The sequence below is a fragment of the Vicia villosa genome, linkage group LG3 (assembly GCF_029867415.1).
Source record: "Vicia villosa cultivar HV-30 ecotype Madison, WI linkage group LG3, Vvil1.0, whole genome shotgun sequence".
Taxonomy (NCBI): Eukaryota; Viridiplantae; Streptophyta; class Magnoliopsida; order Fabales; family Fabaceae; genus Vicia; species Vicia villosa.
Window position 1 is genome coordinate 92353601 of NC_081182.1, and position 21725 is coordinate 92375325.

The following is a 21725-nucleotide window of genomic DNA, read 5'->3' on the forward strand; positions in this document are numbered from 1 at the left end:
GGACTAAAATCATGTGTAAGGATGAAAAAATTGTTCGTAATCATAAGGTTAAGGTATAATAGATTTAAGTTTGGGTTGGATGTGAGTTAAGTAAAAGTTAGGTTGTAACATAATGCGGTTCGGTTTGGTTTGGTTCGGTTTACAAAATATAAACCACAAACAACCGAACCGTACGGTTTTGTTAAAAGATGACCCAAACTAATCCGAGCCAAATGCGATTTTTTGCGGTTTCAGTTTGGTTTGGTTTGGTTTGGTTTGGTTTGCGATTTTATATTGGATTTGTTTGGTTTTGAACACCCCTAAGTTCGAGGCGAAATTATGAATTTTTTTAGGATTTGAATTGAATCAGATTTGACTTCAAAATTAACTTCAAAATTTATTTCACATTAAGAATCAAATAATTCATTTTATCTTTTCTTTAAATAGGCAACTCAGTTTTTTTATATATTATTTAGTCTTGTTCCGTTATGGAACTAGAAATAGAGTTGTGGAAGTTGAAGGAAGAGTAGAACTTCCGATACGACGGAGCGGGAGAGTATCTGTATCGTTAGCATTATGACGCTTAAGTCAGTATATGAATGAATAAAGAGTATTCAACATGTATTGAAACTTGTTACATGTTACATATATATATATATACACACACACACACACACACACACATATATATATATATATATATATATATATATATATATATATATATATATATATATATATATATATATATATATATGAGATGAATAACGATCTTGCTATCTTTTAGATATGGGATGCAGAGGACCGTTAGATGTGTCACATGCGTGAATCTCTTACAACAAGGTATAGGGTAGCTTTGTGGTAAGGAGAAATTTCTAGAAGCATACCTGTATAGTCAGTCAAGAGGTTTTGGTCTAGAATGAACTATTCTTAAGGTGGCTGGTCTTAATTTGAGGATTATGGATGGCCAAGAACAGTTTCCCCCAAGCCTTTATACTTGGGTAGCAAGGTGGGGGTTTGGAGAATTGTACAATCGGCCTCCCTTTCTTTGTGTTCTTACTATTTGGAACGTCAAATATCTCTTTAGGGGTGTCATTATTTTTTTTTGGAACTGAAACACTTGAGTGTTACCTGCGAGAGATACAATCCTTGATAACATCTCTTTCTTCACTTATCTCCAGAATATAAGTCTAAGAAAACTATAGTAATTTTTACTTGGATCTTTCTTTTCTCCTTCTTCTTGAATGGATATCTTTTCCTCTTTTAACATTTTGTTTTCTTGTACCTGAGAAAGTTTACCACGATATGGAAAAAAATTATGTGAAGAACATAAAAGGGAACCAGACGAACTCAGCGTCTCCATGGGGAGGTTCTACCTATTCTTTTGTGGTCTCTTTTTTGCCAAGGAGGTCAACTTGGATAAAGTTTTCCTCGAAGTGGAGGATTCGTCACATTGGGGCTCCACTACCTCTAATGAGGATAATAGAATATGTCGTGAGTATTGTGACTATATCATCCCATTCTATTAATATCTCTTCTTAACCTTGGGTGTTCGCTTACCCTTTACTACTTTTGAAGTTGTTGTTTTTAATCACTTAATGGTGCCTCCTTCCCAACTCCACCTTTTGAGTTGGGTGTATGTAAAGGCTTACTAATACCGGTGTGAATATCTAAAAGGGGGTTACTATCTCTTGTACCAATGATTCGAGTCTTTGAAAACTTTCCAAAGTTGTCATCCTTCGGGGATCGATTCTTTTTTGTCACCCCCTTCATCTCCTGGGTCACACGACTATTTGTAGGGCAAAGTCAGAGGGGGTGTCAAACAAAGAGCAAATGGTATTTTTGGATTTTCTAAAGCATCTTCTTTTTTTATATGGGTACATGTGTTAGAACTTGAAACTTGGTTAATATTTTCCACTTTCGAGGAATATAAATTATAAGGATTTTGGAACAAAGGTGCGATATGGACTAGTTTTTTAGCTATTAGTGAGAGTTCATATGTTATATTATCATTCACTTGCTTAGCATTTGTATTTTTCTCTTTAGATTAATAATAATATTTTTAACATAAGTTAATCTTGACTATCTAGACACTCTTTCATAACATGAACTATGCATCGTATTTGCTTAGTTGTTATACTATTGCCACTATAAAAGTATATGGACTTCATAATAATGTATGATAAATAATTATGAATGAAAGTTGTAAAGTTTAAATGCAAGGATAATGCATGAAGTCTTAGGAAAATTCAGAGGTACATATTCAAATTAATCTCTGAAAATTTCATAGATGCATCTTTAAACTAAATTTTAACAAAGATGAGATTGATGTGTCCGAAGATGTATGTCCGAAAAAACTCAAGAGTATTTTGGAGTTCTCAAAGGTGTGCCCCAATATATAAAGGTGTAAAGAGAAAGTCTCATATTAAGTGATAAATATAAATTGGCAATAATAGTTCAGAGGTGGAAATTAAGACATAATCACATATCAGAGGGCTTGTTTGTTTTACTTTTAAAAAAAATGTATTTTTTTTTATTTTTAAAAATAGATCTTATAAAACTATTTTTTAAAATATTACTAGTTTTTTATATTTTCGTTTTTTTTTTAAAATTCAAAGTTTAATTTAAACATTTTACAACATAACCATACATTATTGACGATCAAAATATAGTTAAAATCGCAATTTTTTCAAAAAATTACATTTTAAAAATAATTTTTATGAAAAACTATTTGAAATATCTTCTGACTTTTTAAAATTTTGACATAAAAAAAATTCAATAGAAAGATGAAATATCTATATTAACATTTTAAAAATGATTATTAAAACCAAACTTTTATTTGAAATTTTAATAAAAAATTTCTTTATAAATTTTTTTTTTACACAAAATTATAACACTATAAAAATCATTTTAAAAAACAAAACAAAACAAACCAACTCTAAATCCTATACAAATAATTCTATGTACCACTCAAAGATGGAATACATAAGCGCATATATATTCAAGAGACTCAGTTTGATAATCAATAGGTCATTTTTATTGCTGAAATATGACATATAATTGTTCCAGACATTCACCAGATCGTTACATACGATCAGTACACTTTTATTTTTTTCCTATAATAAGACATAATATTTTTTTTCTCTGTATAACAATCTTCCACCACCTTCTTCATGTTGACACCCTTTGCTGCTTACTGAACCCTGCACAACCGCATCAAAATAAATAACTACAACGTATATAGTAAATAGCATAATCCAAAATAATCAAACTTAGTGAAAACTTACTTATCACAATTAGTGGAAGGGTAAACTTTGAAAGGACATTTAGATCCACAAAGATCACCAATTTGATTAATACGAGTGTAATCAATCAAAGGGATCAATGCAGCCCTATCTTGAATACAGTGACAAGCAACTCTTCTATCATCACCATTCTTATAAGCAGCGTTTAAAGAATGAACACCTTGGCAACACAAAGGTAACACACTCCCTCCCAATGTTCCATAGGGTATGCATGGAGTTAACCATATGGTTACTTGATCACATGTCAAAGTTGCTTGACCATGAGAGCTTGATACTAACATGCAAGCCATCATTATAGTAATTAATGCCACTTTGTTCATTTTTAACTTTTTTGAATATTGAAAAGATGTTCTATGTTGTATTGAAATATGTAGCTTTTCTTTTTGTGTTGATTAGTTGTGTTAATGATGGTTTATATAGAGAGGGAAGTGGAGTTAGTGATTAAGATGGATGTTAGGGCTGCGAGAAATTTAGATTTTTCTCATTGTTGAAAATTCAATGTTTGGAACTTATGAGGAAACTTCAAAGAGATAGAAATGAATTAGAAATTGAAGCCTAAGGTTTGATTTTAGGATGCACAATGCCAAAAAATATATATAGGATTATGGACTCTTTGGTCAGGTGTTTTTGTTGTTATTAGTAGAAAAATAATTTGAGACACCGTAATTATAGGTATAAAATCAAGTATAAAATTATTCTTTTGAGCAATACGTAGCGTAAGAAAACTCTACTTAATTTTATGATGTCAAAAGAAGAATTTAAGATAAGATATTAATTTGAAAAGTCAATAATATACATGTTGGTTAATTTTTTATGTTAGCGTGGAAATTATGATAGATATAAATTTGAAAGTTTTATCCAATACTCTACACTTATCTCTATACTCTTATATTATATTTTATGAAATATTTTAATTTTATTTTGGTATGATTTTAACTAATTTATCGTTTTATTTTTTACTATTCATTCAAGTTTTTCCGAAAGGACCGATAATTTACTTTATCGACTTCACATTAACAAAAGATGTTGGTTCAAAATGCAAGCAATATGTGGTGAATGACATGCAAATGGTGATAGACACATTATGGATGGAAGTTGAATGGGCTAGTGATGAGGTTTAGTGCGATTAACGATTGCAACAACTTGAACACGCAAGTGTAAATTGTAGTAAATGTATTGATTATGTGAAAGACACGTGGTTTACTTCTCATAGGCATAAACTTTTTGGAGCATGGACTAATTGAATGTTGCTATCACCACGAATAGTTTGTTGTGTTCTTTTTTATGTGTTGGTTTGATTTTTTATTTTAGGGTTGAGTCTACTCATTGGAAGTTAAAGTAGATGGTGGGGAGTATAAATGACATGGTCAAATGTTGGAAGGCTATGAATAACAACTTGAAGTTACAATTGGCAACATTAGAGCTTCTTTTTAAAAAAAGTTATGAAGCTGAGTACACACACATTAGTACATTTTATGGTAATCTGTGTGGTTCAGTATCTCGAGCTGCTTTTAGACGTATTGGTGAAGAGTTATTCATGGTTGATTATGTGGGAACAAATATGAAAGTATGTGGTTTTACTCTAAGAACATCTTATGGGTTGCCTTGTGCTTGCGAGTTAGGAATATACACACTTGGTGGTATACCATTAGTAATAGATATTATTATGTTCATTAAAGGAAACTAAGCAAGGAAGTTAAGTTGGAGGTAGATGTATAGATGATGGATTAAGAGTGGATATGAGTACTGCAATAGATGAATCGTAGAAAATGTTTAGGTCACTGTATTTTGTTGGGAAAAAGAGCATTGATATATAGGGTTTGTGAAATTTCTTACCCCACTATGACTTCAGTGTGTCCACCGCCTGAAAAATTAAAAAACCAAAGGAGGAGTGAAGAAGAAAGGGAAGAAACCAGTGGGATATGATGTTTATAGAGACCCTTCATGTAAAACCCTTCTAACCCTCAAGGAATATTTCACAATATAACACGAATTGCATCAAATAAAATCACCAACAAGGGTGTCATCGTCATAAAAACATCACAATCAATAATAGCTCTGCTCCGTAACACGGGTTGCATCAATTTTAAAACATACATCGAATGACAACTCAACATACTTATTCAAATACTTCGCACTTATCCACACTTACACATCATCACTCATTCACAACATCACCTTATGATTCAATCACAATTATCAATTAGATATCCCACATCAAAATAATCAATATCATCAAATCACACATCATCACAACAATGCAATGCAACAACAATGAACTCTTGCATGTGGGACCAAATCATCACTGATGACTCTGTCATCGTCCTCCATAAATCCCCACCATAGAATCGATTCCCGCTTGGAACCGGAGCTCACTGGACTTTCGTCCTACAACTATGCTATGAATGCATGATGCTCAACGTCACAAAATCAATGCCCACGGCTAGTCAAAGTAGCACCATCATTCATATATTCATCAAAGTCAAATCAACATTCAACATGCACATCATACACATCTTTTTCAATTCAACACACAAATCACCAAATAATCATGTTATCAATAAACACAACAACATTCACTAGAATCAAGTATAGAACACAAAAATTCACAAAGTCAAGTTTTATAAAAATTCCCTCTAAACCTACCCAAACATGCACAGTAAATTCCAAAAAATTCCTAGAAATTCTAATAAAATATAAGTTACCATATTCTGAAATCAATTTAATATATATATATATATATATATATATATATATATATATATATATATATATATATATATATATATATATTTTCCATTTTCAGGGACCACACTAAGCACGACCATACCGCGCTAAGCGAGCTATCTACTGTAATCAAACCCATTTTATTTCACAGAGCGTGCTAAGCGGGATCCACCGCGCTAAGCGGGCTCTGCGATTCTGCAGAAAATTCCTGCGCGAGCTGCATCAAACCAGACCCAATCATTTGCCCAAAAACTTATTTTAATTGATAGTTTTTCTGCGATTTAAGGCCTATTAACCTAGTTCTAGTATGGATTAATTATTTCAAACACCAAATTACAAACATTCATTATACTTTCAATGATCTTCATCAAGCCCTAAACCTCCAAATCCTTAATAATGGTGGATTTGAGTCTAATTCATATTATCAATCACCAATATAACAATCATCATCATCATACAACATATTAATCATGCAATCAGAATAAGCCATCATCATAAATTATCAATTTCATCAAGAACAACACAAACCCCAACATACAATTATCATTCCCTTAAATCAAACATAATAACCATGATAACTCCCTTACCTTAGATTATTAGCCTAATAGATTCTCTTTTCGAATTCCAATGGTTGATCTTCTCATTCTCCTCTTATTGCCCTAACTCTTTCTTCTTTCACGCTTTCTCTAAATTCTACGTCGAATGAACAATCTCTCCTAATTCCTCTTTTTACCTAGTTAACCTTAGGACCCCTATTATGAACTTCCAATTTTGCACTTACTAACTCTTCCTCATTACCTCTTATTTTATTTTATTTAAATAATAATGCTAATTAGAAATTATATTATTATTATTCTAATGAACGCCTCACTCTACTACCCCACACACATCACACAAACATCATGTGTCACACATTATCCATTATTAATCATTGTGATTCATATAATCACATCAAAACATCAGACAATCAATTAAATAATTAAATCAAAATATTGGGGTGTTACACTTCATATCATGAGTATGATGACCAAGCATCTCAATCTTCTAAGAGGTCATGTACAACTATCTCAATCATCCTAGACTTCTAAGTATTCTCAATCAAAGAAGCAACCAACTTCAAAGAACCAGTTCACTCATCAGCTTCCTAATCATATTAGGCCATATGACATCAGTAGGTGTCAGCTCGTCCAATACAGGTCTCAACTCATTCACCTTCACTTCTCCTTGTTTATATAAACATCTCATAGTTCGAGGAAATCCACAATCATCAGCTGTTTTCCAATTCTGTCATCTTATTCCAATAATTAGAAAATACTTATGAATCTAGCATTATTACAAAATTAATACTATTAATAAAAAAAATTATTACTATTTATAAGGTTCACATAGCTCGCATGTACGAGAACATAGAGTTTAGCATATGTCACTCATCCGTGTAGAAGCATGGAGTTGAGCACACGCAACTTATGTCACTCGTATATGCATAAACATGGAGTTAAGCATGCGCAACTTACATCACTCATTTGTGCATAAGCATGGAATTGAGCATTTGCAGCTTACGTCACTCATCCGTGGAGCATGTGTGAAATGTCATAGAGAATCCGTAGGAGGATCACGATTTTGAGGAAGGTTGTGGTGTAGCTCATTAAGGTGAATCTCAAAATAACTTGAATGGCTAAACTGAGTTAAATGCTTCAAAACGCTTGAGTAGAGTTAGACTTGTCAATTAATAACTTAAATCTAATCTGAGTGATACCCCGAAACATTTAATAACATTTTATGGTATACCGTTTTTATGTGAATACATTAATGGTTCTCCTTTTCAATTGATTAAAATGAAGATAGTTAGAAACACTTATGTTTTGAACATCCTCTCAAAGACTCACTCTCTTATTAGGCAAAATACATGTGAATCTCTCACTTTAAAAATGAATTCCACATAAATTGATAAGACCACACATATGTTAAATAGTGTTAAAAAAAGAATCTCTTTTAAAATTATTTATATTTGCAAATGAAAACTAATTCACAGTATTAAATAAGAGAATATCTTATGTTGGAAAAAGACCCCATGAAAATTTGAAAATTCCTTTCAGATTTCATAAATGTATTTTTGGATGCACCATTAGTCATTTTAAGACACTTCAGAAATATATTTTTGAAATAAATTTATTCATAAAATTAGAACGTTGTTCAAAAACGCGTGAATTGTGTTTGAAGTGCATCCAGAAATGTATTTTCAAAATCTAAGAATATTTTTGTACATTCCTTAAATAAATCAAACCACGCATTGGTTTAAGTTTGTTGGTCTATACAACTAGTAGAAAAATTATACTCCCTCCGTCTCACAATAGGTGTCCACTTTTCTATTTTTATTTATCTCAAATTATTTGTCTATTTACAATACCAATGCTATATTTATTTATTTTTCCATTAACTTGCTCTAATTTATTGTATGTTGATTCATTTAACTACTCCACTACCATTATTAATAAAGTTATTTTAGTAACTCATACTCATTTTATCATTGAAATCAACATAATTAATCATTTTCTTAAAAAGCGTGAAAATTTCAAAAAAAAACATCTATTGTGAGACGGAGGAAGTATATGATAGAAGCAATTTTTAGGATTGAGTTGGACAGGACAAATATAAAATAAAAGAGAAATATTCATCTCACCGTATAAAATATCTGACCCTATAAAGTATCTCACACATCTAAAAACTCAAAAATATATTTGTTTGTCCGAAAATGTATATTCGAACGCACCAAAAATTATAACAAAAATGTTGTAAATGACACCCTTATTTTCTCCAAAAATATGTCTTGAGATGGCCAAAAGAAATTCAGATCACTTCCTTAAAGTGTTAACAAAAATATGTTCCAATCTAATTTAACTAAAGATAAACAATATTTCACTTTTAGATTAGCTATGGGTCCTATAAATTTAATTAATTTTTACAAATAATTAAATAAATATCCTTAAATACCTGCAATTAAATAGAGTAAGAAAGAATGTAAGATTTGTTGTTAATGTGGGAAAGTGGAATCAATCTCTATTTGCATTCACCCATGCATTTACATGAAATTACTACAGATTTTTAAAGGCGGTAACATTTTTAAAGATCCAAATTTCGAAGATACATTTCCAAATATATTTGTTGAGGAAAATAAAAGTAACTCACTTCCGAAATGTTATAATGTGTATATTAAAGGTTCATCTGTATATGCTATCCAAAATTTAGGGACATATTGAAATTTAGTCATCATATAAGTTTGAATTCAAACATGACCAGCAATATTTTTTAGATATAAATACATAAATTCTAATACTTAAATGACCAATTTATTTATTATATTTCATAATAAAGATAACTTAAGCGGTATAACTATAATTTATGATTTGGTTTTAATATAATGTTTATATTAGAAACACCTTAGATGGCAACAAAATAAAAGAAAATATTAAACTAAGCATTTAGATTATCAAACAAAAGGAAGCATCAAATGGCTTCCTTTGTGTAAACAGTTAAGTAGTACAATTCAGATCTCAAAGTTGGTATGATTTCTTTCCCTTTCGAGCTTCCTGTAATCACAAAAAGATAAACCTGAAATTTATACAGCTAGTCAATAAACCTTTCTAGTATAAACTTCAATACCAGCACTAGTCAAATGCTACGCAACAATACCAGGTTATGCTTGTATTTCTATATAATGCATCAAGTTGTATAAACTACTCTAATGTTCTAGTTCAAATAACACAACTCTAGATTATTCACCAAGATAAAAAATATTGGTGATACATTACAACAGGAAATCTTTTTCTCAACTGAATTACTATAAGCTAGTTTTAGAAAAGGTAGCTTATTAGTGCGCAATATGCATCATCAAAACCTGAACATTAGTCTAACAAGCTCTTGAAACAGGAACGCATAGATGAAGGAGAAGAGGTTTGAGTGGGTCCTTACATGGGCACTTTGGGTTACAAGTTGGTCCACACTAACAGCACTAGCTGAACTGTGCTTCAACAAAACTGCATTGCATTGATAAAACCTTCAATCAAAATTATCATTTATCTGATTTATGACAAAAATAATCAGAAAGGAATAAACTGTAAATATGCAATGCAGTTTATCCCACAGGCCAACTTGAGAGTCAAATGTTAAGTATGAACCAAGGAGGAGAGAGACCAGGAACTGGCAAAACCCGTTCAACAGTGGGTCATCCATGATCACAAAACTAGAAGATTCCATCAAAGCTCCTATACCAATCACCTACATTTTACTTTTAGTCGCATATCACAAGTGTTGTATGTTTCAATATACAGTTTATTATAAATAAACAGCACTTTGATGGTAAAATGTGGCAAAATTAGAGCAAAAACACACCAAAGAGTAGTGACATCACTGCTTGGGGATCACATTGCCATAGAAGCTTTTCTGATCAGGGCAGTATGTCATGATGCCTGCCCGTGTTTTGGGAGTTATTTAAGAATTTGTCTAAAAAAAATTTTAAAAAAACATGACAAGAGTGATTTTGTGGTGGAGGGAAACTAACTAGACTGTTAATGATCGATATTTGAGAGCAAATCATTAAATATTCAGTTATATATACTAATTTATCAAAGTTTATCATCTTTTTTCAAACCACTATTGTCATATTTTTTTTATAAGCCAAATATTGAGCTTTTTGTTTTTTTTAGTTCAGTTCACCAGGTGAGAGTTTCACAACTAAAGATGGCATTCTACCTCTCTTTTCCTTTAAAACGAAAAGAATCAAGCTAGAATGAAGCAGAAAATTTTAATAAAACTATCAGCCCAATTAATCCAAAGTCTAAAGAAATACAATTTCACAGGACTGACGCAAGAAAGTAATACCTTCCTGAGATATATACACATGGAAATTTAAATAACTCCTCTGTGTCACCGCATCATATTTCTCCACTTGTCTTTTAGATCAACCTCAAATGATAAAAATTGAAGTGTTAATAAAAGAACGATTCCCGAAAGAAAAAAGAAACAACACAAAGTTTTCGGTGTATAGATTGCATACTCCACTTCTATATTCAAATATGTTGCTGTAAAAGTCTCGAATTGTCCGCCAGTTTCCTTCTCCAAACCTGAAAAAGTAATGAAGTTAATGAGAATATGGAATCAAATATATGCTGTCACAACAGTAATTAACTCTCCATTTCATGTAAAACTTGCACCCATGATAGTTCACTAGGAAATTTATGATTCAACTAACTTTGAAGAAAAAAACATACATTTTTACACCAGCCCTTAGTGTCTCCTCTTCCAATGAAGTCCATTTCCTTTTCTTCCTTCTTGGCTGTCTAGCTTGTAGTGAGTTATCAATTGAATCATCCCACTACATAAAGAAGAAAATAATTAATGAGCCAGTGCCCAATTGAAAGTCCATACAAGTACAAGTGAATACCACAACAATCGAAAGAAACCACCAATACAAGAGACTCTTAACATCAAAATGATACGAAAGAATGAAAAAATTCTTTGGGGGTGAATATCTTCAGAACCGACAAGCCACTGCATCTGGTGGGGCATGGTTATAAATCGTGGTTCAACACGTAGCAGTTATGGAAGCTTTCTTTACCACTCGCAACCGCAGTCAGTCAGTACTACATCAATGCCATTTTCTCTTAATGGTTCAGAATTTTACAAACCACAGAAGTAGTTAAAGCAATCAGTGGTAGGAATTCTTTTGAAAGAGTTTCCACCCTGAGAAGTCAATCATTATTAATGAAAAAGTATCCTTTACAAATTACAAGTTGCCATCCTTTAGGCCCTTACAGAGAATATGTGAATATAATAAAGAATCTACCCCTAGAAGAGAACAGATCATTACATAGATTATTACCTCGTAAGTATGAGCAGAACTTGCCCGCCCCATAAAGTTGGGGCGGCGATCATTACTACAAGGAACAGAAGACTTCTTTGCAAGATTGGCATCATTAGCCTTAGCCTGATAAAGTACAATAGTTTGGCATCCATCTGAACGCCGTACATCTACAGGTCCACTCTGATTTTCACTTGGTGGCCCAAGATTTATATGTTTTGTTGCCAATTTGGATCTTACATCTTCAGATGATCGCAATGCATCAGGAAGAGGATCCTTGACCAATGCCTTTAACTCCATAGAACTTGATTTAAGGGATTCCCGGACTTTCTCTACTTCAGGACTAGGCAAGATTTTATATTTACTCGATAAATTTGTTGCCCTCATTTCCTTAGCACCAGAGATTTTAACTCCCCTATGGCATGTTCGTAATGCAGAGTGCTTGCGTTTGAGCCGGACATTGCCTTCCCAAATTTCTATTGGAGAGAGATACCGTTAAGAGAATTTAAACAATAATCAAACAGGTGTAGGCATAGCAATTCTTGAGCAGTGTCATACTTCGCATCATCAAAACTTATTTGAATAAGCAAACAATCAAAGTTAAAAACACAAAATCAAAACTTTACAACCCTCAAAATGTTGTGTTGAAGGGATTGAAACAAGAAAATCAAAATAAAAAAACACACCTTTATCTACATTTGAAGAATCACACCCACCCACTTCCTGATCTGCATCAACAGAAGTACCAACTCTCTCTTCCAATCTTTCATTCCCATGGTTTTCACCCATCACTGCCACGTCATCATCATCATCACCACCACCATCATCAACATTATCATTATCATTGTTATCATCCACAACAGAACACATTTTCTCCTTTCCCAAACTATCTAACCTTCCATCACTCTTCTTCAACTTTTCACTACCCGAAGCATTTCCACAGACACCTTCAGGACGTAAACCATTCCCTTTAGAGACCATCGCCATCGAATCAAGAAACGAAGGTCCCATAACTTGCCACGCATCCTTCAAAAACCTCTGAACCTCATTCATCGCATCTCTCCTTGTATTCAAACCCGCAAGCCTCTCCGAAGCCCTAACATCCCAAAGCGCAGCCTCAATGTCCTCTCCCCACCGCGACAACTCGTCCGATAGAAGCTCACTCCTCTGTCCCTCAGCCGACAATTGAACAACCCGACCACGCCAGATCCGTCGAACAGCGGAAAAATACTCCCCGGACGGATCCTCATGGGAAGTAATAAGATATTTCACGGTACACTCAACAGCAACAGCGCAATAAGCGCTGCGCATTGCCGCGGAGACACGAATCTCATCTCTGCGGTAAAGCTCCTCGAGGGATTCGATGATTTGGAGAGAGGTTTCGGAGAGGGAGGCGGTGCGGAGGTGAGTTTGGAGGGTACGGAGGAGGAGGGTTTTTTTGAGACGAGAATCGGCGCCGGAGAGTGGAAGAACGGTTAGGGTTTTATGGATGAGGGAATCGGGAACGGAGCTTCGAAGGAGAAACTCCATGACCCAGTTTGATATGTCTTTGTCCATTGTTTTCATTTCAAATTTTGGAATTTGCAGATTTTTAATGTGAAGATACCATTTTGTTTGGGGAAGAACAATGTGCTTTGGTTGATACTGATCGGTTTTTTCAGAATGGAAATAAGGTTTGACGTATTTCAACTTTTTTTAAATAAATTAATCAACTTCTACTATCTAGCTACTATTGAAAAATGTACCATTCTACCCAAAATATATTTGACTCTTTTAAAATTTATAATGTCAAAAGATTATTTTGTCTTTTCTTAATCAAGTTAATATTTTAAACTTTCAAACAAATGCTCAAATATTGACCATTAGATTTCTCTTTTTCTCATTTTCATTTCACATGTTTCACTTTTTTTTCTTTTCTCTCTCTCAAATATTTTCACTTTCATTTTAATTTTTTTCCCTCAATTTTCTTTTTCCTTTTTATTTTCTAAACATAAATAAATTAATAAATTGAATCTTTTTATAATGGAACTGTTCTGGACTGGGCCAAGGTTAGGCCCCATATAGTTTCGGCCCAGTAAACCTCAGAGGCCCACGTTCCTCCATGACCCTCTTCTGCACCTAGGATGCCCACCTTAGACATGCTCGACCGATCGTGTGGCACCCGGCATGATCGCGTGCTCCCCGCGAGCTAACGCTCGGCACTAACATTCCCACGAACACCTTCGTTGCCGAGGACCCTGCTCCGCGCTGGGCTCCTTCATATCCAACCCTCCTAACAGCACGGATCCCACGTGGCTCCTAAAAGACCGCGTCTCCCTTGAACTTCAGAGCGGTTAACCAGGACAGAGGGCATACACACACCTCCGATATTTCCGCTCAGGAAACCTGGCAGTCTCCTAGTTGGGCCTGGGAATCCAACCCAATAGCGAGATCATGGCCCAGCGCTGGGGGCTATAAATACCCTCTTTGACTAGAGGGTCAGGTATTCAATTCTTTCTAACCTTAAGCTAGTACTTGCACTCCTTTGCTCGTCTTCTCACTTTGGCATCGGAGTACCTTGCAGGTACACCCCCTCCTCCTTCCTAGAAGATCCAGTCCGAGCAGCCTACGACGATTCTTCTGATCAGGTACGATTAGTGGCGCCGTTTGTGGGAACTTGCTTCCCCGTCTTTAACAAACAAAGATCAAAGCTAATCCTTTTCCAATCGTCATGGCTGACAACAACAACAACATCCCAAGTGCTGATCCTTTCCACCTGCAACACCTGATTGACGAGTCCACCCGCGAGGGGGCGAATCGTCGTCGGCAAGGAGGAAATCGGCATACCCCCGCCGGGCAGAGAAGGCCCGGGCATGAGACCTCACCACCTAGGAGGCAGCAGATCCATAACATCCAGCAGCTGCAGGGCCTCCAACAGGTTCAGAATGTTGACCAAGTTCCTCCCGAGGGACACGTTCAAAATGGGGGTGACGAGCAGCTTCGAACACACAATGGGCCAGAACATGCCCAGAATGTGAATGAGACCGACCCCAGAGACGGGCAGGCTGCTTCCTCATTCACCCACACCTCCGAAAGGCGGAGAGCCCGTCATGGAGAAAAAGAGGAGCCCCTCAACATTCCCGAGGACGCTGACCCCATCACCGTCCGCCTGCTCAAAGAAATACAATTGACAAACAGCCTCCTCCGAATTCAAGACGACCGAATTCACGAGCTAGAAAGACAGCGACGACGTCGCTCCCCTCCGAGGAAGCACTACCGGTCACGCTCCTATTCCTCCTCGCGCTCACCGCCAAGGAGATACCGCCGGCGTTCCCCATCCTCTTCAAGGTCTCCACCAAGAAGATACCGCCGCCGGAGGACACGTTCCCGCTCTCCGCCAAGAAAGAGCAGGAAGAACCAGAGGCCAGAAGCCACTGAAGCGAGGAGCCCCTCCCCCGAACAGGATCATCGGGGCCCTTCCAAAGCTGCGCCGAAACATGGCGAACGTCCCCCTCGGGACAACCGTACCAATCCGGACGACAACCAAGGAAGACCCCGGCGAGACAGGCACTACACTTCGCCAGGACCAAGTGACGAGGAGGACTTCCGCAGCCCTTTGTCCGGCAGTATCCGGAGAGCCCACCTCCCTCGGGGGATGGAAAAACCGCCAGTATTGGACCAATACGACGGAACCACCGACCCTGACGACCATATTCGGAGCATCGAAGCGGTCATGGACTATCACGTCGTCAGAGGCTCGATCAAGTGCCGCATCTTCCCGACCACCCTCAGGAAGGGAGCGATGAATTGGTACAGGAACCTCCGTCCGAACTCCATCCATTCCTGGACCGAGCTCAAAGAACTCTTCTTGAGCCACTTCACAGCCTCCCGACGACAACCGAAATCGGAAGCCAATCTCGAGGCCGTGATACAAGGACCCAACGAACCTCTTCGGGATTACCTCGAAAGGTTCAACAAGGAGGCCGTCCAAGTACAGACGGCCGACTACATGAAGAGATACCTCTTGGAGCGAGGACTACTCCCCGGTAGTGACTTCAAGAAGGCCATTAAGATTGAGAAGGTGCACACGATGAATGCCCTCCTCCGCAAAGCAAAGGCGTTCATCGACTTTGAAGAAGGCGAAGCAGCCGCGATCAAAGCCTCGAGGGGCAGTGACGCTGCTCGCAGCTCAAACCTCGATGATCCAGGATCACGCCGAGGACAAGACAAAAGGAGGGACGACAGGTCCCGAGATGCCAAAGAGCGCCGAGGACCGGCAGGACGGTTCAACGACTACACTCCTTTGAACGCCTCGCGGGAGAAAATCCTGGGCGACTGCCAGAACACCGAGTTCAAGAACTCCAGCATCAGGCCCCCGAAGCCAAATCCTACAAGACCGGGAACAGACAAGTCCAAATACTGCAAGTACCACAAGAGTCACGGGCATCTGACCGACGAATGCATACATCTCAAAGATGCCATAGAGACCCTGATCAAAGAGGGCCGCCTATCAAAATACACGAAGAAGGGAGAACCTTCCCGAAGAGATGTCCCTCGGAACTCTGACGAGGGGAACTCACCTGACAGCAGACCCCTGCAAGTCGCGCTGTCCGTAACCCGACCGGAAGACTTCATCCCTTCAGTCGGCGTGACGACTGCCTTCAGCACCTGGGAGCATTTCCCAGCAGCATTGGTCATCTCCAACGGTGGTGACCCCGGCTCCCTCACTATCAGCTCGGTAAAGAGAAAATTCGATGAGCTGATCAGCGCCAACTCGGATGTCGCCCCAACTCTGAGGAAGTTTAGAGGGAAATCGGACCCGATCACTTTCTACTTGGAAGAGTTGTCGGGCGGTGCGCCGAACGCCACAATTCCTTTGCTGGTCCGAGCCAGAATGGCGAATTTCGACGTCCGACGAGTCCTGGTCGACGAAGGCAGCTCGGTCGACATCATGTATTCTCACCTGTTCCGGACACTCCAGTTGGACGACTCGCACCTCACTCCCTATGTGGGTTCCGATCTCCAAGGCTTCAACGGTGCTACCACCAAGCCGTGGGGATATGTCGAACTGATCGTCACTTTCGGGGAAGAGGAAGCATCCAGGCAGGTCAAGACAAGATTCTTGGTAATCGACTGCAAGACTCTCTACAACTGCATCATCGGACGTCCTACTCTGGCCGAGCTCACTGCCGTCCCCTCCACCGTGCACCTCAAGATGAAGTTTTACACAAAGCGAGGACGAGTGGTCACCATCAACGCAGACATCGAAGCGGCCAGAAGGATTTTCGACGCCTCCGTGAAGGGGTTGCAGCTGATTGCCCCTCCATCAGATCCAAACAAAAAGCCGAGGGTCGAAGACAGTCATCCTCAGGAAGATCAACATCCACCGAACGTCAGCTCCATCGACTTGGACGCTCGGTTCACTGACGAAGAGCTGAAGAATGCCGAAGAAAGAAGGCTGAATGCAACTCACCCCGTCAGGCCCATCCCAGACGGAGACTTCGACCTCATCCCGCTGGGCGACAACCCCGACAAAGCGGTAAAGATCGGCAAGGACATCCCAGATCTTCCGAGGAAGCAGCTCGTAGCATGTCTTCAAGCCAACGCCGACTTGTTCGCCTGGAGTGCAGTGGAAAGGCCCGGACTCGACCCTGAGGTCGCCTGCCACCACCTCTCCATCGACCCAGCCGTGAAGGCAGTAGTTCAACATAGGCGTCGGCAGTCTCCCGAGAAAGCGGAGGCTGCCGAGAAAGCTGTAAAAGACCTCCTAGAGGCAAATTTTATTTCCGAGGCCAAGTATTCAACTTGGCTCTCAAACGTTGTACTTGTCAAAAAATCTAATGGAAAATGGAGAATGTGCGTTGATTATACCGATGTTAACCGGGCATGCCCCAAAGATGCTTATCCTTTACCTAATATTGATAGACTGGTCGACAACTCGGCCGGCTATAAATTGTTATCGTTTATGGATGCTTATTCAGGTTATAACCAAATTCCCATGGCGAGATGCGACAAGCAATGCACGGCATTCATGACCGAGTCGGGCAACTATTACTATAACGTAATGTCGTTCGGACTCAAGAATGCCGGAGCTACGTACCAGCGGATGATGAACAAGGTTTTCCGGGGAGAGATCGGTGACACCCTCGAGGTATATATGGACGACATGATCGTCAAATCTCGAGAAGACGCCGACCACACAGCGCACCTTGAACGGGTGTTCAAGCAGGCCCGATCCTGCAAGATGCGTTTCAACCCTGAGAAATGCACCTTCGGAGTACGGGCGGGCAAGTTCCTCGGTTTCTATCTGACCGAGCGAGGAATAGAAGCCAATCCCGATAAATGCCGAGCATTCTCAGAACTCCCTACCCCCGTCAATAAAAAATCTATCCAAGTACTAAACGGAATGCTCACGGTACTATCCCGCTTCGTCGCGAAATCCGCTCAGCATGCCCTCCCATTCTTTAAGTTACTTCGGAAAGAAGCAACCTTTGAATGGTCCGAGGAATGCGAGCAAGCGTTGTCCCACCTCAAACAAGTTCTCTCCAGGCCGCCCGTCCTCTCCCGACCAGATAGCAACGAGATCCTTTATCTCTACCTGGCCGTCTCGAACGAGGCAGCCAGCGCGGCCTTGATCCGAGAAGCTGAAGACGGGCAGAAGCCAGTATACTTCACGAGCAAAGCCCTACAAGGGCCCGAGGTGCGGTATCAACAAATAGAGAAGGTCGCACTGGCCCTAATAACAGCTGCTAGGAGGCTGAGATATTACTTCCTCGCCCATACCATCGTCGTCCGGACAGACCAACCCATCAAACAACTTCTCAGCCGACCAGATATGGTCGGGAGAATGCTAAGATGGTCCCTCGAGCTGTCCGAATTCGACCTACAATACGAGGGCAGGAAGGCACTAAAAGCTCAAGCGCTCGCTGATTTCGTGGCCGAGATGACCTCTATTTCCAGCTGCCCGACCCCCACCAAAAACAAATGGACCATCTACGTGGACGGCGCTTCGAGCACCTCGGGAAGTGGAGCCGGCATTATCCTAGAGAATGACGAGGGGCTCATCATCGAAGTATCCTTGGTCTTATCTTTTACCACGTCGAACAACCAAGCCGAGTACGAAGCTCTCCTAGCAGGCTTACGTCTTGCCGAGGATGTAGAAGCTCGAGAAGTCATGATTTACACCGACTCCCAGCTCGTTGCTTCCCAAGTCAGCGGCGAGTACCAAGCCAAAAACGACACACTGGCCGAATATCTCACTCTCGTCAGAGAGAAAATGAAAAAATTCACAAAGGCAGACGTCGAGCACATTCCCCGGGAGCATAACTCACGCGCCGACATATTATCCAAACTTGCGAGTACGAGAAAGAAAGGCGGAAATAAGTCGGTAATCCAAGAAATCTTACCCAGACCGAGCATAAGCAAAAATGCGCAAGCTCTGCAAGTATTCGCTATCGGGGACGACCATTGCTGGATGACCCCGGTATATAACTTCCTCACCAAGGAAGAACTACCTGCCGACGCGAAGGAAGCTTCAACTATCAAGAGACGAGCCTGCTCGTACACGGTCATCGAGAACAAACTATACCGACGAGGCTTCTCCATCCCTCTCCTTAAGTGCGTCGACGCGTCGCAAGCATCTGAGATACTCCAAGAGCTCCACGAGGGGATCAATGGCCAGCACCTCGGCGGCCGATCACTAGCGAGGAAAGCCCTCAGACCCGGTTACTATTGGCCGACCATGCAACAGGACGCCAAAGAACATGTTTGTAAATGCGACAAATGCCAGCGTCATGCCGACATGCACTTGGCTCCCCCTAACGAACTTAAATCTCTATCATCACCTTGGCCTTTCTCCACCTGGGGAATGGACCTCCTCGGACCATTCCCGGTCGGCTCGTACCAAAATAAATATCTCGTGGTCGCCGTCGATTACTTCACGAAATGGATAGAAGCCGAAGCGCTCGCCAAGATCACGTCTCAAAATGTACTCCGGTTCTACAAACGAAACATACTCGCTCGTTTCGGGGTACCTCAGGCTATAGTCACCGACAATGGCACCCAGTTCACTGACAGAAAGTTCCAAGAGTTTGTGGCCAAGCTCGGCACGAAGCAACACTTCACTTCAGTCGAGCATCCTCAGACGAACGGGCAAGCCGAGGCAGCCAACCGAGTCATCCTCCGAGGACTAAAGAGGAGACTCGGCGAAGCCAAAAAAGCTTGGGTCGAAGAACTACATAGTGTACTTTGGGCATATAGGACAACCCCCCACTCGAGCACGGGCGAAACTCCGTTTAGGCTAACCTACGGCACCGAAGCCGTGATCCCCGTGGAAATCCGAGAACCGTCTCGGTGCAACGAGTCACCCCTCGAAGAGGAGCTCAACGACGGGGCTATGAGGGAAGAGCTCGACATGGTCGAGGAGATCCGAACAGGATCTTCCCTCCGAGAAGCAAAGTTAAAACAACAGATAGCTCTCCGCTACAACACCAAAGTTATCAAGCGCGAATTCGAAGTCGGCGCCCTAGTGCTCCGCAGAAATATGAAGGATTCGCGCGAGGGTAAACTAGCCCCGAACTGGGAAGGGCCGTACCGAGTTTACGATAAAACCGAGAACGGCGCCTACTACCTCGAGGATCTCCTCGGAGTAAAACTTGCTCGGCCTTGGAACGCTGAAAAACTCAGACGTTATTACAGTTAGACCCAACCTAACGCCCCCAGACACCTGTATCCAACACGGGTGCTAGCCGGGCAGGAACCCGCGTCATCGGTACGAACGCGAGGACTCCACGACAGCAACGGTCGAATTTCCCCATAAAATGGGAGAACCGACCACACGGAAGACTCTACACCTAGACCCTCCGTGGAAGTACCTGCACGGCAGAACCCCAGCTCGCGATGGGATCGTTCACGCCGCGAGAACTTGGCCCCAATCACGGTCTCGTACTCGCTATCAGCGCATACCTGCTCAGCGCACCCGGACCGTACTCAACACGCCCGGGCAATCAATCTAGGCCGAGCATAGTCCATAAAACCCAATAATATCACAAGTATAGAGGTAACTCTTCGGCGTTTCCGAGCATAAGTCAGCAGTTACCAAAAACAAAATAACGGAGTACGTCCCCGGCGTACCCGAGCGTAACCGATTAAAATCGAAAAATATCCTAAGTATGGAGGAAATACCTCGGCTTACGAGCACAACAGAAAAGTTATCAAGATACGAGCATACAACAATAACACTTTGAAGGTGCAAATAAACAGATATAAGCAAGCAAGATTATAAAACATTAAAACTGCCGACCAAATTGGTCGGCGATGTCCAAAGGTTACAATCAAAATGCCGGGCACGCAGGCCCCCAAAAGTAATCTGGGCATAACCCAACAAAACATAAAATGGCACGCAGGCCCAGGACCACACTATCTACTCTTCACTCCCAGGAGACTCGGGCACTAACACGCCGTCCACAATCTTCGAGGAAAGCCCAATATTATCCTCCTTCAGGCCAGGGTTCAGAAATTTCAGCTGACGAACTGCACGGTCGAACCCGACTTCGGCCATGTCGGCGAGGCTTATTTTCAGGCTATCTATCTTCTCCACGAACTCAGCCCTAGACTGCAGAGCAGCCACGTCCGGCAACTCGTCAGCCGAGGGAGCCCACTCAAGCTGAAGGTCGGCAAGCTTTTTCTTCTCCGCCGCTATCTCCCCGTCCTTCTGCTTCAGCACCGCATCGATCTTCTTCTTCAACTCCTTGCGATCGGCCTCCATGGTCTTCATCTTGTCCTCGGCAGCCTTCTTAGCCGCCTCCGCCTTCTTCAGGGCCTCGGTCGAGACCGAGCCACCATTGGCTAACATTTGGGCCATCTCCAAGACCCTCATC

General features: G+C 40.3%; 2 protein-coding genes across 7 annotated transcripts; both read right to left on the reverse strand.

Annotated features, from left to right (window-relative positions):
- Window positions 1-2993: 2993 nt before the first annotated feature.
- On the reverse strand, window positions 2994-3667 carry LOC131658558 (non-specific lipid-transfer protein 1-like; the record flags this gene model as incomplete). Its single annotated transcript, XM_058927837.1, has 2 exons — window positions 2994-3182; window positions 3267-3667. Coding segments are annotated over 2 exons (411 nt in total), but the record flags the coding sequence as incomplete, so codon positions are not given.
- A 5659-nt stretch (window positions 3668-9326) lies between these two features.
- LOC131662161 (uncharacterized) lies at window positions 9327-13551 on the reverse strand. 6 transcript variants are annotated; one of them, XR_009301409.1, is made up of 7 exons: window positions 12555-13551; window positions 11890-12344; window positions 11279-11382; window positions 11065-11131; window positions 10890-10973; window positions 9981-10045; window positions 9327-9598 (listed from the first exon to the last, which is right to left on the reverse strand). XR_009301409.1 is itself a non-coding variant. In XM_058931866.1 (6 exons), exons 1-5 carry the CDS (start codon window positions 13432-13434, stop codon window positions 10935-10937), a joined length of 1545 nt encoding a protein of 514 aa, XP_058787849.1. In that variant the 5' UTR covers window positions 13435-13551; the 3' UTR covers window positions 9327-9598; window positions 10890-10934. The 6 variants fall into 6 exon arrangements, 3 of the variants coding, with proteins under 3 accessions (XP_058787849.1, XP_058787848.1, XP_058787847.1); XR_009301408.1 differs by having other exon boundaries at window positions 9328-9620; XR_009301410.1 differs by lacking the exon at window positions 9327-9598 and adding an exon at window positions 10187-10286 and having other exon boundaries at window positions 9637-10045.
- Window positions 13552-21725: the final 8174 nt, after the last annotated feature.